The sequence below is a fragment of the Dermacentor silvarum genome, chromosome 10 (assembly GCF_013339745.2).
Source record: "Dermacentor silvarum isolate Dsil-2018 chromosome 10, BIME_Dsil_1.4, whole genome shotgun sequence".
In the NCBI taxonomy this organism is placed as follows: Eukaryota; Metazoa; Arthropoda; class Arachnida; order Ixodida; family Ixodidae; genus Dermacentor; species Dermacentor silvarum.
This window is the reverse complement of record NC_051163.1, coordinates 14,944,072-14,968,818: the sequence shown is the minus strand read 5'-3', so window position 1 is coordinate 14,968,818 and position 24,747 is coordinate 14,944,072. Positions and strand designations below refer to the sequence as shown.

The 24,747-nt window shown below is 47.4% G+C and overlaps 2 protein-coding genes across 6 annotated transcripts in view; one reads left to right on the top strand and one right to left on the bottom strand.

The window, feature by feature from the left end:
* Positions 1 to 14,286, bottom strand: part of LOC119431153 (neuroglian) — a 50,274-nt gene extending 35,988 nt beyond the window's left edge. Inside the window, exon 1 of the mRNA XM_037698624.2 lies at positions 14,145 to 14,286. The gene's annotated coding sequence lies outside the window, so the exon portion shown is untranslated. The remainder of the gene's footprint in view (positions 1 to 14,144) is intronic.
* LOC125940577 (alpha-(1,3)-fucosyltransferase C-like) overlaps positions 12,080 to 24,747 on the top strand; it is a 37,075-nt gene continuing 24,407 nt past the window's right edge. For 2 of the 5 annotated variants that reach the window (XR_007463767.1, XR_007463769.1), the window contains exon 1: positions 14,459 to 14,753. Coding sequence is in view for 2 of the 5 variants with exons in the window: in XM_049656912.1 (XP_049512869.1) it covers positions 12,765 to 12,860; positions 16,275 to 17,477 (1,299 nt within the window). In the remaining 3 variants the exon portion in view is untranslated. Of the gene's footprint in view, positions 12,861 to 14,458; positions 14,754 to 16,274; positions 18,297 to 24,747 lie in introns of those variants that run through there. The other 3 variants (XM_049656912.1, XM_049656913.1, XR_007463768.1) reach the window with 3 other exon arrangements.

Sequence of the window (24,747 nt, the reverse complement as noted above, 5' to 3'; positions counted from 1 at the left end):
CAAGTCCGAATGCGAGCGTGCCCTGATCTTCGGCCTTAGCGACCGAGTGCCCGAGTTGGTCTTGTTTTCGTGCTTTCGTGTAAGTCGAGACAGCGAATGGACTGCGTTATCGCGGGTGGCCTTGCCAGCAGTATCCCCGGCCGTCTAGCGTGCCTGCAGTGAATTCTTTAAGCCTTCGCCATTTTCACCGACAGACGCAAAGAAGGTGCAATATTAACGCGGCAATTATTTCTGCAGTATCTTTAGGAAGCGTGGAAAGCATCACAATTGGTTGAGCGAACAAGAACTGTATACTCAAAAGGCTGAACTCGTGGTTTTATACCCTGGTCAAGGCGGTCGGAGCATGCGCAATTACAAAGCGTCCAGGCACGTCATCGACGTGTTGTTCGGCGCGTGCCTGTGACGATCTCGATACAGCAATTTCAAGTAGAAATTTTGTAGGAGCGTCCAAGGAAAGTCAGTCTCCGGTCCTTCGTATGTCCATTTAGGTCTCATTTTCTTTGCGTCTTCGAAACTGCCGTGGTGGTTCAGTCGGTATATAGCGCTCTTATGATGAGCGCGAGGTCGCAATTTCTACTGTTGGCGGCCAAATTCTGATAGGAGGGAAATGCAAAAACTTTCGTTGCATGCTTTGAATGCACACTGAAGGATCTTAAATTGGGAGTTTTTTTTTAAATTTCAATTAGCGTTCCAACATAGTCTCTCGCATGTCGCTCAATGTTTAGTTGAGAAGTTAAAACTCTTGGATCAGTGAAGCACCCTCGACATATACTCGTGTTCGCCGAAAGCTTACGGGGCCTTGCGTATGCTACGGAGCTAAATATTTTTCCACTCTGGGCACGCAGCCTGGAATTCAGGGCCCGTAATAACAAAAATTATCTTACGGAAGTGTGTTTCCTCGTTGGACGGCACTCGGCCGCGCGCCTGTCATAGCAGTGACGGAGCTATCGCCTCGGTGGTGGCTAATAGCGGACGGCACCTACGTTATGCAAGCTTCATTATTGCCAGACCAGGTTTAGCACTACAGTGGCACTACAGTATGGAACGAACAACATATTGCACGGTGTCACTGGCTGCAGGCACTGACTGCGCCTGAATTCAGGTTTCTCGAGCAATACGCAATCCGTACGCTTTCGAAACCGACATTCCATGGAGGAATCGCATGGAGGAATCGCATGGACAACGCATGGAGGAAGGAAGAAAAAAGTCGCAGTTTCTCCCGAAAGGCGAAGCATCGATTGCGATTGCAATTTAGTGGGCAGCTATACGAAGCAAGAATGGTAGTTTTATCGGCCGTATAAACTATATATAGCGGCCGCGCGCGCGCGCGCCCGCCCGGGACGCTGTCTGTTGAAAGCCATCTGCGACCGGGACAGAGTCCGCCCTGCGCTGTGTTTTCGTGGCTTAGTTCGTGTCGATGCGAGCGGTAGCACGAAGGTCAATTCCCTCGTTGCTGCTACCGCGCTTCCTCACTCCAGCGTTTTGACAGTGAGTGTCCGCGGTCATTCACTGAGATGTGTTCATGTTTGCTTGTGCGCGCGTGACACCAGGCTTGTTAATTTAGTTAGTATGCCTACGTTTACAAGTTTAAATGGCCGATAAAACTACTATTGTAAGACGACGCCTAGTACGAAGGCAGAGCCCTTGTAGCTCAACACAGCGCGAGACAGCCAGCGAGCACCAACCCGACAAACGATGATGATGAGGATGGGTATATACAGATGAAGACGATAATGAACCGCACAGTTAGTGCTCACACTAGCCCCCCCTCACGAAAGCGGTCGGCAAGGCAGCGAGTCAGAAACGGTACGAACGCCGAAGATAAGGCTTCGGGCGAGAGACGTGAGCGATTTCGTTGCAGCGGCAACGGCGGTCATTAGCCGAGCTAACAGGAGCGACGCGATAGTTCACGGCAGATGTTCTTTCAAGCACGGTGTACGGACCGAGCTACCTGTGAAGAATTTTTCACAGAGCCCCGGTACTCGAACAAGTGTCCACAGGAGCACTTCGTCGCCTGGGTGGAACGAAATGACACGACGCGTCGATACTAAGAAGTGTCGATTTGCGAGCCGCAGCATCAAAGTATTAGGTCACGCCGTCAGCAAGCACGGCATTGAGCCAGATCCTGACAAGGTCGCTGCTGTACTACATTTCCAAAAACAACCACAACTAAAGACCTTCGCAGCTTTCTCGGATTAGCTTCGTACTTCCGCCGCTTTGTCCGTGACTTCGCGACTATCGCAGCTCCTCTTCATAAACTTCTGACCACGACCACACCCTTTGCCTGGACGCATGAATGTGAAGCCGCCTTTCAGACTTTCAAGTGATGTCTGACGTCAAGACCAGTGCTTTGTCACTTTGATCCCACAGCCTCTACTATCCTACACACTGACGCAAGTGGGCATGGAATCGGCGCTGTCCTGCTGCAGCGGAACCACGCTTCTGAAGAGCAAGTCATGGCCTACGCGGTCGTACTCTTTCTCCTACTGAGCGAAATGATACCATCACTAAACACGAATACCTTGCCATCGTATGGTTCATACAAAAGTTTCGCCCCTATTTATATGGCCGCTATTTCACAATTGTGACTGACCATCATGCTCTTGTGTTGGTTGTCCTCCCTGAAGAATTTGCCAGGACGCCTCAGCCCTTGGGTGCAGTGTTTACACGAGTACGACTACACTGACAGATACGAGGCATGACAAAAAAAAAAAAAAGAAAAACGAGAGTGGCCCTATAAATTATTGTACTTACAGAATCAGTTCTCCGTGACATTATCACCTTCAAAGTAGTCCCCTTCCGCATTCACACAATTCTGCATTCGGTGCTGCCATTGCTGGTAACAGTTCTGGAACGAGGTTTTTGGAAGGCCCTTCAGGAGATTCTCCGTTTTTGCCTGAACCTCTTCAACTGAGGTAAAATGGATTCCCTTTAAGCAAGATTTAACTTTAAGAAATAAAAAAAGTCGCATGGAGACAAATCAGGTGAATAAGGAGGATGCCCCACCAAAGTAATGTTTTTGCTGGTCAGAAACTGCTCGACAGATAGGGCCGTGTGAGCGGGTGCATTGTCCTGGTGCAACAGCCATCCATCAATCCACAACTGTGGTCTGGTAGGTAGGTATAGGTCTGGTAGGCAACACCAAGATGCTGACACTTTGTCTCGCTGCCCGCTGTCGCCAAATGTCCCTTCCCATGTCTCACCTTCCATCCAGTTCGGCACCGCCCAACCACCCGATCAAGACGATGATGAACGTGCACAGTTAGCGCTCACACTATCCTTACTTCATATAGCTGTCCACCAGTTTGCTATCGCAATCGATGTTTCGCCTTTCGGACGAAACTACGACATTTTTTTCCTGCCTTCAAGCGTAGAACATCTTTAAAAAAAGTATAAGCGCATGAAATACAAGGACAACAGAGGACACATGGACTGTTGTCTTTGTCATTTTAGTGCTTATAATTTTTTGAAGCATCACAACCAACTAGCTCGACATTATTTTCTTTTATGTTTATTGAACAGCATACTCTTTCCGTGTCTAAAGCTTGTGTAATTGGACACATTGGGATCATTATGTAATTCACGCTGTTCAATCCCTGCCTTCTTCCATTTGCACAATCGTCTCCCAGGAAGTGACTGCTGCCCGAAGAAGCACAGCTACGCGTAGTTCGTGCGCACATGCAGAACAGCGATTTTGGAGCTGCTGCACGAACAGTTATATAATGCGAAAACACGTAGGATCTGCCGCCGATGCTTCGCCCTCATATTGACACTTTTCAGATACGCTGGCGCCGCAGCGCGGATTTTCTCCGAAGCCGTATAGAGGTGATGGGTTCCCAGCTGATATGCTTTTCGAAGCGTTTAAAGCGCTTTTCGGAATGGCGACAAACAGTCGATGGGAGAAAAATAACCGCATATTCACTGTTCCACAGTACAAAAGTCACGAAATATCGCTGAACATAGGCCTGCACAATTTTCCGAAGGTTACGTTGTGAGCGATAAAGCTGATTATTGGGAAGAATGTGAGCGATGAAATGGCTGTGGGCAACGAGAACTTCAGAACTTCTAGGGTCACAGTTGGACTTGTGTTTTGAATGTTGCGCCCCATTCAGCGTTCTTACTTTTTTTTTTAGTGGAACGAGCACCGAGTGACACCCTTTGCTTCAATTGCGCAGCAACTTCCCATTAGGGACCGACTTCCGCTTTGTCACAGAGGTGGGACGAAATTGAAAATAAATCATACAAAATAAAAACAGGTAGATATCGATGGTTCTACGTATGGTTGATGATAGATATGACATCAGAGCACAGGTTTAGTACACTAAAGACTAATTAAGTGTCAACAATAATTAGAAATAATTAAGGAAAGTCTAATTGCCATACACAATCGTACAGTTTAGATATCCACCGCATCAGTAACCCTTTTCCTCCCCATCCCTTTTCCCCAGTGTAGAGTAGCAGGCCAGAGCAAGTTACAGCTCAGGCCGACCTCTCTGCCTTTCTGTAAATAAATTTCTCTCTCTCTCTCTCTCTCTCTCTCTCACATCAGTAAGGGTTTGGCTCTATGTGCGTGGCGGTTTCCCGCCAGTTCTGTTCGCTCGCTTCTCCGAGTTCGTTTTCCCACCCGTTCCGCTCGCCATGGAAGTAGGTGACGAGGACGCCGGGCCAAGTGTTGTGTACGGTCGAGTTTCCGACGACGAGGAGACGCCGGGCCTAGTGTAGTGTAGTTTACATCGTTTACATCAAGAATTCACCGGCATTCTCTGTGTCTGTGTCGTACTTCAGTTTAATAACACAAAGTTAACCCAAACAATACACCAGGGTACACCAACGCCGAGGTGCGAGTGCCACTAGCAGACAACTAAGTCAAGGATTAGGGTCGTTTCTCATTTTTGTGACTAAGTTGTGGTAGACATTTATAGAGAGTTCAGATTCCGGTGAATGCAGAAGAAGAGAAATGCTGTTCCGACACAAATATTCAATTTCGCCAAGATAACTTTGTGAAAAAAAGAAGAGTGTGACCTTAAAGCGTCCCCCTTTCGGAAAATCACCCTATAGCACGCGAAAACACTGTCGCACACATTGATGGTCGAGACAACGCGCGATGGCACAGCTGATTGTCTTGCGCGCTTCTTATTTGGCGCTGCTAAACTTGGCCCGTATTCACAAAAAAGTGTTTACGATATAACAATTCGTACCAGAAGATTCAAGTCAGTCGTGACGTCGAACGTATTACTAGCAAAGGCTGCCCTCTAATAGAAATCAGCACCCATGCACGAACGAAAAGGTTTGTGAATTCGTCGCTGTTTCCTTGTAAACTTAGGATTCCTAAAAAAAAGCTTTGCACAGCTGGGGCGACTAACTGACCGGGAGCTTACCACTGTCGTTGAAAATAAAGGTGTACAATTATTGCATTCCACCGGTGCTAACATATGAGGCAGAAACTTTGAGGCTAACAAGAAGCTCGAGAACAATTCGAGGGAAGCGCAGTCGAGGACGGCAGGAAACTAGGTCGGTTGATGAAGTTAGGAAATTTTCAGGTGCAAGTTGGAATCAGCTATAGCTCAAGACAGGGGTAATTGGAGATCGCAGGGAGAGGCCTTCGTCCTGCAGTGGACATAAATATAGGCTGATAATGATGATGATTATGAACTACGGTGACGCAGTGAGACATGCCTGTCAACGTGAACGGACCCGACGTTTATTTCAGGAAGCGGCATGATTGCCAACGCTAGCTTTCATTGCTGAGCGATACCATGCTCAGCGTCCGACAAACTGCTGGGTGACTATACCTTCGAACATTAGACAGATATTAGAAAACATTATATTATTTGTTTTTCATTTTCATGACACTAGTTCCATCGCAAATTTCAACCTTTATCGCATGCGATTAGCTTTTCACAGCGCTTGTTATTTGCAAGCAAAGAACCTGAATGCTGACTACGGTGCTTCTGGTCTCTTGCTGGTTTTGCTGACTACGGTGCTTAAGTCCATGACATGACGTAACAGGCGTTAAACGCAGCGTCACCTTTACGCTTCTTTAGACAAGCTAAGAAATGTGCCGAGCGTCACTGAAGACTCGTAAGCCGCCTGCTTTTCAAGAAGTGCGTGTTTCCTTGACCCCTTCATCACCTCTACACCAGTCATGTTGACAACGAAAACAATTCCATTGGCCAGTCGAACAGCACTGATTGTGAACACTGCCAGAAGCCTGAAACGCTGGAACACGTATTGTGTGATTGTCCAGCATATAAGATGGAGCGAAGGATGTTGGAAGGTTTCCTAGCCAGTGTTTGCAGGCAACCACAGTCGGAGGACGCCATTCGCGGCCCATGGTCTGACACTGCAGCTTCAATGGGGGCAACTAAAGCGTTGTTTAAGTTTCTAGCGAACGTAAAGAAGGCATAGAAAAGGCGATGTTCGAAGTAGCAACTGTTCATTCGCACCATTCCGCATTTATCGTTATGCCATGACACCGGAGATGTCACATATTTATCCGTACTAGTGCATGATCTGCAAGTTTATCAGTCTGCGGTGATCAGGTAATCGTTTTTTTTTTTTTTTTGGCAGCGCGATTGATGGTGCCGTTTCCACACGTGTCTTTTCTATGTGTTTCGAAAGATTCAACCAACTAGGTTTACTCTTTCGAGTGCATTATGATTTTTGTATTGCTTAGCCGTCTCCTCTTGCATATGTCTCTTCTTACTGTTGGTCTTTTTATTGACAGATGGTGCGCCGCTGCGGTGGAGGAAAACGTTGTTATCTAGGTTCATCGACAACTTATGTTTTTGTACGAGATGCCTACTCAAGCGCGCAAATGCGACACTCGATTTAACACGTATGCCTGAGCGTGCATATGCCGCATGTGGTAGCGCGACCTCTTGCCTGCTTATGAGCACAACGTCACTGTCTGCTAGGTTAGGTTATACGGCATTCCGATCATACCGATAGTTGATAAGCATGTTAGCAAGACAGTCATTACACTAAAGCGAAGCTTTCTTTGTCTCACTCATTCGTCCGGGAGCGCAGAAAACGCACTGCAGGAAAGCAAACTTACACAATGGAACTATCTGCGCATCTGCGCCCACAATAGTACAACGGCGCACGACATACGTATGGTAGAACACTACAGTTTACATTCGCAGTTGTACCGATAAGAACAATGGGAACTGCAACGCCACGCTACCCAGACGAACTGTATATATCTGCATTGCATTACGCGCGTCACGCAAGGCATTCCCGGCTCTCACCATGGTTAGGCCGCGGGTGCAGTGCACGGCAGAAGAGGCTGCCGTACGCGAACGTAAGCGCGAGCGCGATCGTGCCCGTAAGGCCGATCCCGTGTACCGGCAACGGCAGAGACTCTGACCGTCTACCACAGCGATCACAAGGCAATAATGTGCAAGTGTAGAGTGGTCCGTGAAAGTGCGCGTGTGTGCGTGTAATCAACGGCTACATCATCTAAAATAAAGGCTATGCAACTTAACCAAATGTGTCTTCATTCAACTTCAACGTTCAAAAAATACAATCCTAAACAAGTAATCAAATCATATATGCATCGCATCGGGTCGCTCAGCATTCTTGGGTTCGTTACGTGGTCGTTGGCTTTGGACTTTGATTCAGTTTGCATGGGAGAAAGCTTCGCGTTCAACCATCTTTCTTCAAGAAAGGGGCTTTCATTTTTTTGCGCATGCAGTGTTGAATCTCAGGTATAATATCGTCTAGCTAACGCAGAGTTGTCCAAGAGAAATGTGGTAATTTGTAACTCCCATTGGAATAAGAATATCGGTAGAACGTTCATTTCGCGCATGGCGGCAAACACTTGAATGCTGACTGTCGAAAAAATGTACCGACATAACCACAAAAGCTGGCGGAGGTCATTTGGTGGATATTTACGTTGGGCATGACAAGAGTAATTTGTGGGCAAAGTTAGAAGTCAAGCACGCTGTAAAAAATCACCAAAATTATATTACTTATAATACGTTCTTTGGAGCACTTTGACGTGTTCGACAGGGCGTATAGTTTCGTAACTGACTAAATTAAGGTGAAGACTAGATTAGATTGCATCTTAAGAGGGGCATTATGAGGAAACATCAAATTAACAAAATTAATAAAAGTTTAACTTTGAAAGAATTGTTTTTATTGCGATAGCAACTATATGGACACTCCAAGCGGATTTCTGCCTTCGGCGTCGTCGTCGCCATGAAGTTCCGTATGGAGTCAAACGGCGATGAAATCGTCGCCGCGCGCTGTATGCTGTATATGCGAGTGAAAGCGCGAGGTACGCGCGCTTTCACGGGGAGCGAACGTACGGCGGAGAGCAAACGTGACTTCTTCCTTCGCGCGAAAGGCCGTGGAGGGACGGGAGGGAGGGAGGGGAGGTGACGTTTAGCTACGGCACCAAATGCCTATTTATATAAAAAATTGGTGTGAGGCGAGAAGGTGGTAAAGACTTCCGACGCTGCTCGACAAGTGTCCCATTCTGATCTCGTCGTAAACCTCCGAGCCGCCCCCCAGAGACCTCGGCAACAGTCATCAACGCCGCGCGCGTTTGGTGCGAACGCGGGCAAAACGCCGACGGTGTCGACAACAGTTCTTCGCGTTGCTGGTGCTGATGCATGTCGAAGTTTATACGGCTGATAAAACTACTATCCTTACTCCGTATAGCTCTCTACTAATTTGCTATCGCGATTGATGCTTTGCCTTTCGGGTGAAACTGCGACATTTTTAGACTAAACGAATCCAATGTTCCTCTTTCGTGTCCATTTAGGTACACCAGTGTTCCTACATTTCCATTTATTGGATTTACGGCTAGGGTGAGGACGGGGAGGTAGCCTGCAGACTCAACGCGATAGCGAAGACGGCGACGATTGTCGCCGGCATAACGGAGAGGACGAATGAAGCAAACCCGCTTTCGAGCATTTAACTGCTGTCGCAGAAAAAAGTTAACGTACACGTCAGCATCACAGTGAAATTGAAATCTGTCCTTCACAATGCGGATGAATGTTACGCAGCTGGTTGTGCCAAGCAAATTTCAAACTGTACGTGATATATCATCTTGAAGTCGCGAGCTGGTGTTTTAAGGCGAAAGCCCTATATGCATCATCGTTCAGTCCACCATCAACGTCCTTGAGCGAAAACCGTGTCGTCAGCGCGAAATCGTACACGATGACGACACGGCGTAGTAATTTACTTACTACACCGACCCCGGCATCGTGCCTTACCTATCTGCAAACACTCACGCAACAATTGTGATGGTGTGCGGGCCACCGTCGTCATCGTCTTCTATGAGTAAGCAAGAAACGCTCGCACAACAATTCTGATGTTGCGCGGGTCGCCATCGTCATCGGGTTAATTAGGGGCGCGATCGTATACGCGTTCCAAAATGGAACGGAGGCGGTCCGTTCCACCGAGCCGCACACGATTGGTCAATTTGATCGTCACGGTTCAAATTGACCAGTCGTGTGCGGCTCGATGGAACGGACGGCCTCCATTCCTTTTTGGAACGCGTATACGATCGCGCCCCAGGATAGCGTTAATGCAGGCGCTCGAACCCACGACCTTCGGTGCGAGTCGCACCCTCGAGCTTATGTTGGAGCTGAATCCACCACCCACATTTCGCGTTAAGGCGAAGTTTAATGTTAAGGCGATCAAATCCGCGACCTTTGGACGAATAAAACAAGTAATAAGAAGAAACAACGCATTCGAATGAGAATGTCGAGTAATTTAATGAATGTTTCTTGAGCACGCAGGCCTTCGCCTTCACCTTCTTTGGCGTTTGCTAAAGTTAATGTCATCGTTTGTTGTCATTTTGGGTCTGAGAATGTCAAGTAATTTAATGAATGTTTCTTGAGCACGCAGGCTTTCGCCTTCACCTTCTTTGGCGTTTGCTAAAGTTAATGTCATCGTTTGTTGTCATTTTGGGTCTGTTCCCCGTCACACAGAACAAGTTGGCCAACAGTATTACTCTGAAGATATATATCATATCTTCTTATGATACATACATACATAGGGGGCGTAGAGGTACGATCGTAGGCATTTCTGTACGCGCCGCTCTTCAATCTCCTCTTCTTCGGCTCTGCCGCGCAGCGTAACTCAAGTCAAGGAACCACGTTATTGTTAGTGCTTCAGGCGGGCCACATGAATCACTTACGTCTTCCGCGACCGGCGATTATTGGAGGTCTACTCTGCTATGACGTAGTTGACGTCACTTAATCGGTTAAGGTATCACGAATCGACCACTGTAGGCTGAGATAAACTTGCGATACGAGCATTTCTTCCCCCAGAGGTGCACGCCCACAGTAAAACGTGGGCGCCTGGAGCGAAAGTGACAGGTATATGCCGGGTGTCGTATAGCGTGCATCGGTTGAAACGTGCGAACAGAGTGTTCTTAGGCGAGCAAGCCGGCGTGCTTCTTCGTCACGACACAATGTCTGTCCAATGGAAGAGTATTCGTCCAGTGAGGATGGCAATATTGTTTCCAATAGTGTTTGGTAGTTGCGAGCGTACAAGAGAAAGAAAGGCGCATATATGCGCGGTACACATGCATGCGCATGCTTCGAGCACAGCAGTTCAACGCCAGTGCCACTTCGCTGTCGCGGCGCGTCGAATACAGAGGACATATCCCTATACGTATAATGTCCGTCGTATCATATGCTGTAAGCTTAGTTTGATACCTAGAAATTCTGATTTAAAAGCACAGGAAACTTAGCGCATAGCTATTATAGTGTGTCTCTCAATACGCTGAAGCGAGTTTCCAGCTGTGAATTTTGTCAAACCAATAACTAACGAAATTACTGCACTAATTAGGCTTAACTCAAAAATACCTTATCGTTTTCTTTTTGTACAAATGTACCCTTCAGGGACAGACATAAAAGTGAACAAGTTAGACTTGAACATTGTGTTTGGACGTTACAGTGTTGTGGCGGAGAAGAGTTAGCTGCTGATGGCAGAATGTATCGTAGAAAGGTGAAAACCGTATACGCAGCTTCGCCAAAAGCAGACAAGCGGGGAGCGCTTGTGGCAATAACGCTGGGTACGATGAAAGCACGGAATGAGCACGCCGCGTCTTGTTAAGGCCGATTTCAGGGGACGTATTTCCGGACGATCATTTTCGGCGATAAAATCGCTTTCCCGTGACGTAGTGATCAACCAGCCAATCAGCTCATCCAGTTTTTCTCAACCAAGCAATAAGCGCGCCCCGAAGGTGACCGTCCGAGATTTCGTCCATAGATACGTTCTTCCTGGTGACAAAAGTTTTGGAGCAAGAACGGCGAAATCTTCCAGGTGTTCCCTGCTGCAGCGTGCGAAGAGTCGCCCAATAAATGGAAACTAGGAAAAATTGGTGTGATACTCGTCAGTGCCTCGTGAACATTCACATCTGCAAACGGATGAAAGTTTTGACGGCTTATCATTGCCGATTTATCTTTGAGCCCTTGTATGGACTCTTACTCATCGGACCACCTGACTGGCAGCCACTTGACTAAACATAATCTTCATTTGCATTTGATGTTTCTTCGTTGGGCGTCATCCCGATCTTTTGCTCCGCTTCCTCGTCCGCCATCTGCTACTTCATGCATAGGCGACTCCAATATTACAGCTTTCATGCAGCCAGAGCTACGCGCCGCACGAGAGATAGAGAGAAAATACTTTATTCCAGGTCAGACTAAGACCTATAGAAGCCGCAAGAGAAACGTACTGTATTCTCTTGCCTCCGAAATGTATGCGCACACGTCATCACTCGGATTGTGCGTCGTGGACGCTACAACGCGCAGAAAGTTCGCAGCTTGCTGTAATATTTTATGCCAACGTCAGATGGTCCACCATAGGTTAAACGAATTGTACGCTCGCTGCCTAGGTGAGCGATTGACAGTGACGTGTGAGAACTAACACGTCAAAGAAGAAAGCATTGAATTGTGACGAAGAATGGAATGAAAAAAAAAAATTCGGGAAAGGTGGAAAGGTTAGCGGCCGTGCGATTCGCAGCTGCACAAATGCCGCATTGGCATTACTTAACTCGTCAGTGGAGGCGGTGCCCTCTACAAATTTTTACCCCTTTACCGGTCATCTCGTCCCTCAACTATTGACAAGTGTACTTGTTTATCTTTCTCGGGGGACCACGTTTCACAGCCTAACAAATGTTATCGTTCAGCGCAGGACGCGCCTGCATGTCTCGGAAGTTTCTCGAATGTTATCGATGGTTCTATCCGCTGTCTGTTGTCACCCGACCTTGTGTAACCTAATTGCATGTATGCACGACGCGAATTGTGTAGTACTTTCTGGAAGACACGCGAGCACCAGCGATTACTGTGAAACCTTCGATCACTCATGTATAAAAGACAACGCGCTTGATCCTCAGATCAGATGTTCGACGACCGCCGACTGTGTTCGCCGCTATCGTTGTGCTTCGAGTGTCGCTTGTTTTTTTGGGCACAAGTTCGCCCAATAAAAAGTTAGTTTCGTCATTCACAGTTTTGCTACTATGTTATTGACCGTCACTGACAGTCAATAACACAGTCGCAAAACTGTGAATGACGAAACGGTATTGACACGTGTACTTATTAATCTTTCTCGGGTGACCACGCTTGACCGTCTAACAAATGTTATCGTTCAGCGCAGGACGCGCCTGACCGCCGACGTCGCCCGTTACGTCAAGACATAACGAGACTGTCAGCGACGCAAGACACCACCGACAAGGCTAGCGGGATTACTACAGCCGATTGAGCTTCCTCGCCGACCATTTCAGCAGATCGGGATGGATTTGTATGGACCCTTTCCGACGTCAACATCTGCAAATAACTGGATCGCCGTGGCTACCGACTAGCTTACCCGCTACACCCAAACGAAACCTCTGCCTAAAGGTATAGTGCGGCCGAAGTTGCTAATTTCTTCGAAATTTAGCGCCCCCGATCACCGCCCACTCTGCTCACACTTCGGGGACCGGTGAGGTTTACCGCCAATGCCCATACCACGAGATGGGCCAAGAGTTTGCTGTATGTTCGGCCACCGGAAACGCCGAGCCCGTCCCGAACAGCACTGCAGAGACAAGCGGATTTCGTTTACTAAATGGTATTTAGTTGCAAACATTTCGGTCGGCCATTTTTAACTGTGATCTACAACTTTCGTATTGGCACTTTCTTAGTGAAGGCAATATTTAAAAAGTTAGGCAATTAGCTTATACTAAATAATTGAGTTTTCAAAACAAAAATATACCCCAGACTAGAACGCGCGAACCTCAACACCACTGAGTTGGTTTGAGCTTCCTAGCACACTCCGTCGTTTTTAAACCATTGGCTACATTTAGCTGGGACACCCTGTATGTATATTTTAAACATGAAGAGATGCACTTGGGCTCGGACAGCGAGGGCTAGGGGTGAGAAGGAAACGAGGCAGAGATTAGAACAGCTGGCCCAGGAAGGGGCGCTGTCTCTGTGTCTCGATCCTTGATTCCATTACAATATATATATATATATGAGCGTCTGTGAGTGTGCGCTAGCGCTATTCTGGTCGCCGCCCTATACATGAGGGCCCCCCTCCGCTGAAGGGAGACTTTAAGACCTGGCAGTATGGGAACGCTGACATGATGAGCGGCATCGGAGCCGGCTGTGGGGCTGTGGAAGAAGACGAAGGCGCGAGCAGTGGCCCGAGTACGAGGGGCAGTATGGGAACGCTGGCATCATGAGCGGCATCGGAGCTGTGGAAGAAGACGACGATGAACGCCCGAGCAGTGGCACGAGCGCGTTGGCGCCGTTACGCCTAGGGACACCGACGCTCAACCCAGGAACGGGCGCCTAAAAATTAAATTATGGGGTTTTTACACGCCAAAACCACGATCTGATTATGAGGCACGCCGTAGTGGGGGACTCCGGAAAGTTGGACCACCTGGGGTTCGGTTCTTTAACGTGCACCTAAATCTAAGTACACGGGTGTTTTCGCATTTCGCCCCCGTCGAAATGCGGCCTCCGTGGCCGGGATTCGATCCCGCGACCTCGTGCTCAGTAGCCCAACACCATAGCCACTGAGCAACCACGGCGGGTAACGGGCGCCTATAAGAGCTGCGCTCTAAAAAAAAAAAAAAAAAAAAAAAAAAAAAAAAAAAAAAAAAAAAAAAAAATGCACGGCAAACTAGGCGAACGTGCACTCACCAAAAACTCACTCCTTCAGGTTGATGTCCTCTTCAGTCACATTTCCCTTGCTGCCAAAACTTATGCATCAGCTTCAAGTCTTGATGCTCGCAATGCTGCGCTAGCCACAATAAATACAGTTTCTTCGACTTCATGAAGGCTTCCAAGCATTTCTTGTAATCATAATAATATCCGTGAAGTTAGCCATACGGAATGCGCTGTCTTGGTAAACACATTTGATCTTTAGGTCTGTTAACTATTTGAACCACGCAGTTACCTGTTCACATGTGCTGACGGACTACGTACATGGCCGTTCTAAATGTCGCATGCCGGTACAGTCTCGAAGTCGCTCTTCGTGCACTGTTTGCAAGCGTAGCAATATGCCACTGAGAAAAATTGCAAGAAAACTAGATGAGCGCGATGTACAGTTTGGACTGAGTCTTCGGTGACGCTGAAGATGCACAGACGCCTACAATATAACGACACCGCACCGTGGACAGTGAGACTGGCAAAGCGCAGAAGTCATTTGATTTGAGTGTAGGGCGTGTGCATCACGCAATCGGGGCCACGTAGATACCTCATCACTTGTTTTTGCGATTATCATTCTTTCGGAACTTCACCCAGTTTCAGGTATGTTTGTCTGCGTGTTAGCCTGTTTATCCGTATCTAACCTCTTTTACGTCAACTTGGGTCAAGGGGTAGTGCATGGTCTAATCTATTTATTTATTTATTTATTTATTTATTTATTTATTTATTTATTTATTTATTTATTTATTTATTTGTTTGTTTGTTTGTTTGTTTGTTTGTTTGTTTGTTTGTTTGTTTATTTGTTTGTTTATTTATTTATTTGTACAACTGCAGCCCCATAGAAGGGCTATTGCAGGAATGGGTTAGTTAATACAGTGGTGAACAAAAAGTAAAGTGAAACTGAACAAAGAATCTTATAACAATAGCAAATTTAAATATTAGTACAACAGTTAAAGCACTGGGAAATCATATTCTTCAATAGAGAAAGCATCGAAACAGTGAAATACATACGCAAGGCATAAACCAAACGCACCTGAAGCAGTTCCAAACACTCGTTTTCAAAAGCGCACTTTCGAATTCGCTTATCGGGAGTGAACGAAAACAGCCAGGTCATGAATTCCATACCTCTGTAGGGCGGAGAAAGATGCTGTACTTGAAGTATTTGTACGGGCATAGAAAGGAATAAGATTAATCTCGTGGAAGTTACGTGTAGAAGAAGCCTTGGTGAAAGAAAGGCAAACTGTGTTCGAAGTACGAGAGGACAGTGTTAATTAGGTTGTGCAAAAAATTAAATGATTCCACGTCACGACGCACGGAAAGTAATGTTTTGTTTAGAGCAGGGAGGGCTGACGATGGTGAAATATAGCGGTCATACCGGTGAAAAATGAAGCGGACGGCTTTCTTTTGGACTGCGTCTAGTTTGATTATGTTGTTTTGCTTATGGGGTGACCACACTGCGGCGGCATAATCGATAATGGGGCGAACAAGTGTTTTATACATTACGAGTTTCGTATTCTTTGGAGCATTCTGCATAGTACGACGTAGGAATTCAAGTTGTTTTAAGGCTTTAGAACATCAATGCGTGCAGATCATGACAGATTGTAAGTAAATGTTACGCTAAGGTATTTAAAATGTCGAACTGGGATGAAAGATGATCCATCCAAGGAATTTGTCGCAATTACTGGCGCTGCTCTTTTTTGTGACGTACAAAACAACGTATGTGTCACTGGGTATGTTGCACTCTTAAACATATGTTGCAATCTTCAATTATCCTTTTTGACGCGAACTTAAGGCAAACACAAGGCGCGAACTTCGCGACGGCGCCGGTAGATCGCAAGCCGTGTCTAGAAGATTATAAGCCCGGGAGAGCAAGTTCCTATTTTGTCCCATTTCATACAGACACCGGAAAACGCTCGCTTCAAGGTTTCATCAGCATGCCATGTTATGCAACTACACGTGACACCGCCTATGTATACAAGGCATGAGATCACTTCCTTTCGAGCGGCATTTCGATAGGATATCTTTTTCTGTTCAAATACATTTGCATGTAGTTCTAACTGACTACAACTACTTTGGTCGCATGCCAAATGAATTCCTCGTTTACTTCTTTTTCACTGCTTGCAGGACCCTTCTTCGTTCACCATTCACCGGCCAGTTCAAGTGACACCTGTCATGATGCCTACACAGCGGAAGATTTTAGTCTTTGTGTTGGTAGCCACGTGCACGTCACTGTATTTCTACAATGCGATACGGAGCAGATATGTTAGAATGTCGGAGCTGAAAGGGACCTCGCTGAAGGGTCTTTCTTGCCCTATCTTCAACTCGCTAAACAACAGCAATGTGACACAAGGTTTGCCACGCATCATGATGTGGACCAAATTCTTTAGTGATTGGTACGGGCCACTCAACGATACCAGAATCGGCGAAGTATTGCTCGAGAACTGCACAGTCAAGTGCTTCGTCACTAACGACCCATGTCTGGTAGAATATAGCGACGCTACCGTCTTCCATGTGCGCAACCTAGAGATGACGGATCTCCCCCAGAAGCGCTTCAGCTGGCAGAAATGGATCTTCTACTTGATGGAACCACCGCCAAACACCGACTTCACGGACTTCAATCTCACGCACGGCATGTTTAACTGGACCATGACGTATAGAAAAGACTCTGACGTTTACGTGCCCTACGGTAGGATTGTACCTCGCGAGGCCGTCGCTACAAATACGAAGAGAGACTTGAAGGCCCTCTGGAAGTCTAAGAAAAAAACCGCCGTATGGATGGTCAGCAACTGCCTCACTAACGGCGGGAGGGAACGCTTCGTCGCTCAACTTAAGAAATACATGGACGTTGATGTGTACGGCTTCTGTGGCGACCACAAGTGCCCGATGTCCCGAGGTATTTCCTGTTACGTGGATTTCGAGCGCACCTACTTCTTCGCACTTGCCTTCGAGAACTCGATATGCGCGGATTACGTCACCGAGAAGTTCTATACCGCGCTAGAGCACGACATCATACCAGTTGTCTTCGGTGGGGCCAATTACAGCCATATCGCGCCAAACCATTCTTTTATTGACGCCCTCTCGTTCGAATCGCCCAAGGATCTCGCCGAGTATCTTATAAAACTATCAAAGAACTACACAGAGTACGCCACTTATTTAAAATGGAAAGATAGCCATGATATTGTTCAATGGCACCCCGGATTCTGCGAGCTTTGCACAAAGTTGCACAGTCACGTCGAATTTCAGAGGACTTCGTCGTACGCCGACATAGGAGCGTGGTGGCTTGGAAAAGGTCGTTGCCGCAGATGGCGGTCGGGTGCACACAGTTAAGTGGTTCTTGTGGCGTATTGCACATCCATTAGCTACGGTGTTCAAGGTCCAGATATACGGCTAAGCATAGGGCCAATAATACGCCAGCACCGACGTAAATCGGAAGAGCGCGATTACATTTGAGAGTAGGGAATGGCTCAAATTACATTCAATGGGAGTTCCGCTATGTTCACGCTGCTTTGAGTGGTTTCCTTACATTCATATGTACAGTGCCCTTCACTGTTGTGTATAGCACGATAACGACACGCTCAGGCATAACGAAGGCGCTCATTAAGCGCCGCCGCTCCCAAACAGCAACATTTGCAGTCTTACACATGTGTGTCGCCGCGCATGCACCTAGGCAGGGTAAGCTATGTTGAACCCATTAGCCGCAGCCAATGGTCGACCGTGAACCGAACCTAGTTGCTCATGCGCTCTACACAGCAGTGAACGAGATTCTACAGTGCCAACGATTGAAACGCGATAATCGGAGCTCATGGTTGCCGCCGCTTCTCGCACCGAACGTGTGCACATGGAACACCGAACCGATACATCGTGGTATACGATGAAAGCGAGAACCTTTGTGACGAACTTTGTGATCACCCATCGCTCACCGGTGGCGCAGAGAAGCGGAGGCAGGAACGCGCTCTGAGTATCGCGTTTCAATTGCTGAGCACTGCCACGGCCACCTTTATTAAATGCAGAGCATTTGTTTAACTCACATGTAGCGTGCGCCGTCCGTCCGCAACAGCTCGAGCATAGGTGCGCCCTCTCCCCCACTCCTCCTCTCCCGCATCACGCTTGCAGCACATGTGCAGCGCGCGAAGCGTCGTAGTTGAGTCGCGCTCCGGCGCTGCAAGCACCGTAGCAATAAAGCCCCTATATTTATAAATATAGGGGCTTTACGTAGCAACAGCGGGTGCTGGCGTGATAGCGCGCCCTCTCTCCACCCCGCTCCCTCTAACGCGCGCGCTAGGAATATAAAGCGGGTTGGCGCGGGCTCCACTCGTCAAGTCCTGCGCTCTCTTGCGTTCGTCGGCGGTCGCAGTTGATAAGCGATGGAAGCAAGACCTTCAACTAGTACCTCGACGCAATCCAACATCAGCGCCGATGGATGGATGGATGGATGGATGGATGGATGGATGGATGGATGGATGGATGGATGGATGGATGGATAGAAACTTTTATTGAGCGATGGTAAGATTCGCGGTGAGTCTTCGAAGATCGGAGGCTCTTGGAAGACTCACCGCGAATCTTACCATCGCTCAATAAAAGTTTCTAGCCATCCATCCATCCATCGGCGCTGATGTTGGATTGCGTCGAGGTACTAGTTGAAGGTCTTGCTTCCATCGCTTATCAACTGCGACCGCCGACGAACGCAAGCGCCGAAGCACCAGTTCAAGACATCGTGCCATCGTCTTCGTCGACGGCGGCAGAAGACAAGGCTGCGAGACGGCGCGCTGCCGACGCCGAACTTCGTGAACGAGAAACCGCGGCCAGGCGTCAACGTCGACAAGCGGATCCCGAGCAGCGTGCACGAGAAGCCGCGGGCAGGCGTCAGCGTCGGGCCGCGGACCCTTCGAGTCGAGAACGACACGCGGCTGCGACACGTCAGCGTCGGGCCGCGGACCCCGGCGTACGGGAACGAGAGGCGGCGGCGAGCAAGCGTCGTCGTCTGGAGGCCGCTGGCGCGGAAGCCGTCGGGCAACGTCAACGGGACTTTGGGGGTGCCGAAAGAAGAAGAAAGAAAAGAACAACAGAGAAGCAATAATATATAATATAATATAATATAATATAATATAATATAATATAATATAATATAATATAATATAATATAATATAATAATAAGAATCGCAGTGATGCCAATAAAATAATAACAACTTTACGTTACCTACTTACGATTCTCTCTTCTCTCTCAACCCAGACCACCACCACACCAACAACACCACACCACGGAACCCCACTATGCTCTGCATTTACACGTGTCCCTCGCGCGGGGGCATGCGACGTCGTTTTTTTTTTTTTTCTTTTTTGTTTTTTTTAATCCAGCGGCCCGTAGCACTTCACATCAACTTTTCCAAATTTCCGTGCTGAATGAAGAGTCACCTTGAATAGTGAATGTTTGAGCCGTTATTAACTCTCGCTTGTCTTTCTCGTTTCTTCCCATGTGAGTTGTCTTTTGTTTTGGGCTAATGTTCATCAGCAATGCTCAAGGAGAGTTCAGCGCGCGGCTCTACGTGCTTTTGTTCGTTTCGGATAGCCAAATAGTCTTCGGGATGATACGACAGCTTAAACACTGTTTCGCTTGAATGTCTTAAGCATGCTTTGTTTGGTAACATTTGTTAAATTAGTAGAATTTTGAATCTGTAAATTGGCTGAATTTATTCGAAATTGAAATTTACGCTTGCTTCAACGTAGATAAAATCTTGCTTCAAAATCGATAAAATTGCTGCTAACACTGTCGAGCGAATTTTATATAACGTAAGCATTTTGGAGCACTATAAGTTAAGCTAACGTGGCCTAAATCGTCTACCGAAGCGTTTCATGCTGGTGCAGTGTCCGTGCAGTTGAGGAATAAACATTTACTGGCAGTGTGCATAGGAACATTTAATTTAGTAATATATTTAGTAATAATTTGGTATTATTTTGGTGTCCTGTAGCCTGCTGATATAATACGTACTTTCTCATTCCGTCTTTCTTTTTTTTATCTTCTGATGTTATTGCATGGTTCTGAACAGAAAAAAAAATTGACGGTTTTTAGTATTGTATAACTGCATGTTTACTATTCGGTTGCTTTCTATCGTGAGTGCTAGCTCAAATTACATCTCCGCGTAAGTTACGTGTTCTTTTTTTTAACTTTTATTTCTCTCCTCTTTGCTGTTTTTACAGCGCAGCGAAGCTGTTAAGGGCTCACCTTTGGATCGTCGCGTCCGGCAATAGAAAGAAACTCTCATTGGCCGTATGCTGTGTGTGCGAGTGAAAGTGCGCAAGGACGAGAGACGCGTGCTTTCACGGGGAGCGAACGCACGGCCGAGAGCAAACGCGACTTCTCAGTGGAAGCCGAAGGGGAGCGGTGGGCGAGGAAGGCATCGAGGCACCCTAGCACTTAGCGCATTCGACTCGCAAATGAATATTGCTTCACTGTTAGGAGTTTAGACCTCCAAGTGGTGGCAGTTGTGTAGAGGTTTGCTTTCTCTTCATGCTGCGGAAATGTCGAAGCTGGAAATGACGAGGCGGCCTCACGACGACAAAAAAAAAAAAAAAACATCGTTGTTTGTCGCCGACCACGACAACGGTCGTCGCCAGCGTAACAGAGTGGACGGACGGACGGGACAAACGGACGGAACAGAAGGGCAAGGCGTTTGCAAATTCAGTGTGTACGCGTGGCATCATTACATGGTTGCACAAGTGCTATGCGCATGTCTTTCTCGGTGTCATGAGAGAAGGAAATGTGACACCTTGTCTATATTTGCATGATAAGTGGTCCATGTCATGATTGGCGTACAGGCAAAGTCTTGAAAGGCGTCGTTTATTTGAGCCAATCGAAATTCTTCAGGAAATTGCTCCAAAGAAACAGCTTAGCTGGAAAATGGCCTGTGATTCTGCAAGGTCGCAAAGCATGCGGGCGGTTTTTTTTTCTTCTTTTTCTCGATTTGTATGTGGCCAGCCTTATCTCTCTTGATAAAATGACCAACATAGAGAAAGAGACAAAAAAGGATTCATAGAGGGGCAGGTGCGCTCACTCGAAGTAGTTCCAGTTCTCTATCCTGCGCAGTGGGAAAGGGGAAGGGGTATAAAAGCAGAAAGAGAGTGGTGAGGGGAGAAAGAGAAATACGGAGAGAGAAAGAGAGACGAGCACGTACAATGCGACTAAGTACATTACACAGTGGTAGAAGGCGGCACTCTTAATGTCTATCTTGAAGATCCCTACACCTCAGAAACCTGAATACCGAGAATAAGGCCTTCTGCATGCAGTTTGTCTCGGAGCACTGGCCTCAAAGTGCCAAATTTTTTCTGTATGCCAATGACACCAGCACGCTGTTGTGATGAAACAACTTGGCAAACCAGTTTTTTTTTTTTTTTTTGTAGACAATGTTTGTTCAAAGCTTCTATGCTGATCGAGCACTAATATCACCAAGACAAAATACAAGGAAATCGAGAGCCATAATTTTTGCAGCAATGAATAAATTACTCACACTTGCCCACGATAGCATGCGACTGATAACCCCTGCACCGAAAGAGTAGGTGACCATAAACTGCTAATTGTAGTGCTATCACGTCAGTTGTCACGGAATATCCACATTGGCTACTTCGTAAAAAGGTCATCCAAATGAACCGGTGCCCTTAAGTAACGTACGCTGCATCTTTCCGACTAAAATTAAGCGGCAAACATTTTATTCCACTTCAGGTCCTATTTTAGCTACGCTGTGCTTGTGTGTGCGATGCCCACGACTCAAATATTTGCAGAAAGTCCTTGATCAAAAGGCTACAAACATCGTCAGCAATGTACCGTACCGACATCAAACCAAAGAGGTATTTTAGAAACGCAAAATTATAATCATATGAAAGCTACACGCACGTCGTTAAGGCAGTCACATTTTTTTCTTTTCAGATACACTGCTTTATCTATTTTTAAAAATCATCCCACAATTCCTATAATGTCAGCATATATTCTAGAATTGGAGACGAGATGGTTGGTACCGCGTCATCACACAAACTGTTTGGCTCAATCGCTAAACAACCCACTTTATTATTATTATTATTATTATTATTATTATTATTATTATTATTATTATTATTATTATTATTATTATTATTATTATTATTATTAATAAACAAGTTAACCATGCATAACACAGCGGCCGCTAGGCTAAACCCTCTCGAAACAGCTACATATGTATCTAAGCAACATTTTTTACCGCGAAGCTGTTAAGGCCTCACGTTTCGATCGTCGCGTCCGGCAATAGAAAAAAAAAAGTTGTCGCAGTTTCACCTGAAAGGCGAAGCATCAATTGCGATAGCAAATTTGAAGAGAGCTATACGGAGTAATGATAGCAGCTTTATCAGCTGTATAAACTTGGACATGCAGCAGCACCGGCAACACGCAGAACTGTTGTCGACGCCGTCGGCGTTTTGCCCGCGTTCGCTCAAAATGCGTGCGGCGTTGGTGACTGTTGCCGGAGCCTCTGATATAAATAGGCACTTGGTGCCGCAGCTAAACGTCGCCTCCTTTCTCTCCCCCTCCCCCCCTCCCCCACGTCCTTTCGCGCGTCGGAAGAAGGCACGTTTGCTCTACATATATGGTGATTGTAGAGGAGGAAAGAGACGCCTACTTCTGCAGCCCTTAAGGGAGCACAGCGCAGAACGCGCGTTTGTTCTCCGCCGTGCGTTCACTTCCCGTGAAAGCATGCGTCCCTCGTGCTCTTTCACTCGCACATACAGCGTTCGGCGCGCGGCGACGATTTCATCTCCATTGACGTCATACGGAACCTCACGGCGACGGCGACGCCGACGGCAGAAATCTGCTTTTGAGTGTCCATATAATTGCTATCGCAATAAAATGTCGCAGTTTCACCCGGAAGGCGAAGCATCAATTGCGATAGCAACTTAGTAGAGAGCTATACGGAGTAAGGATAGTAGTTTTATCAGCTGTATAAACTTGGACATGCAGCAGTACCAGCAACGCGCAGAACTGTTGTCGACGCCGTCGACGTTTTGCCCGCGTTCGCACCGAACGCGCGCGGCGTTGGTGACTGTTGCCGGTGCCTCTGGGGGCGGCTCGGAGGTTTTCGACGAGATCAGAACGGGACACTCGTCGAGCAGCGTCGGAAGTCTTTACCACCTTCTCTGCTCGCAACGTTTTATTGCGATAGCAATTATATGGACACTCCAAAGCAGATTTCTGCCGTCGGCGTCGCCGTCGCCGTTGCCGTCGCCATCGCCGTGAGGTTCCGTATGACGTCAATGGAGATGAAATCGTCGCCGCGCGCCGCCGAACGCTGTATGTGCGAGTGAAAGGGCGCGAGGGACGCGCGCTTTCACGGGGAGTGAACGCACGGCGGAGAACAAACGCGCGTTCTGTGCCGTGCTCCCTTAAGGGCTGCAGAAGTAGGCCGATATAATCTCGACCGGGTGAGGTGGGTCGTCACCGCAGGAATCAGGAGACGACGATGAAGGCGGGCATCGTGATGATGAAAAATAGAAAAGATTGTATTCACTTCATTGGTACATGGTTTTGACTCTATCCGAGTCTCGAGCGGTTCTCATTAACACGGGGGCCAGGACGGCCTTAAATCCCCTCGTGGTGGACGGCGTTTCCTTCGTGGAGGTCCTCTCTCCGGTGGTCAAGTTGACGACCTCCTCGCCCTCGGGTCCTCCTTCTTGGTAGCTCGCCGTTTTCGTCTACTCCGTAGAGGTGAGAGCTCTCTCGGGGCTGAAGGGGATTATCTCGTCACGGGAAAAGCGCTGGGGCTTGCTTCCCACATTGGAGAGATACAGATTCCAGGCATAACCTGGCGATGACTCCTTCGGGGAACTTGTGGAAGTGTCAGACCTCTGTCGGGCGGTCAAGTTGGCGACCTCCTCTCCCTCGGGTCTTCCTTCTTGGTAGCTCGCTGTTTTCGTCTGCTCCGTAGAGGTCAGACGCTCTCTCGGGGATGAAAGAGGATTATCTCGTCACGGGAAAGGCGCTCGAGCTTGATTCCCACATTTCACAGGTGCAGTTCCAAGCCGATCATAACAGCCCGTCCACCGCCACAGGAGGTCTCGAAGGGGTTGCAGCATCCAAGCACATCGAAGAGACCATAGACCTCGTGCCTCTGCTTTGTTTCGCCGTTCGTTCCAAGGCAGGCCAGGTGACACCCTCTGGAAATAGACCACGCCAAGCCCAAGGCACAACAAACAGAGAGCACCCAACTAACCATGAGAACTGCCAGGTTCACACATTCTTCACGCAAAACCTTATCAGAATTAAACCTGCAGCCCTCGTCCGAGCTTCCCGAAAATTAACAAAAGGAAAAAACCAGACTTAAGTGCATTTTTCAATTAACCTAATACCTAACGTTTTTGTTTCTCCTGCCCGGGAAAGCCACATTTATTGGGAGACCGAGAGTGCATTGAAAATGATCAGACGGATAAATGCTGCGCAGTGAGTTAGTTACTCGTTGGGTCAATAGTATCTGCCAGTACCAGCGCTTCAAGGCTAAATGACCGCCTGAACTCCTAATTAAGCTGATTCATAAAGTGCCATTTAAAGCCAGAAAACAAGCCATACTCTATCTGCAATGGTAG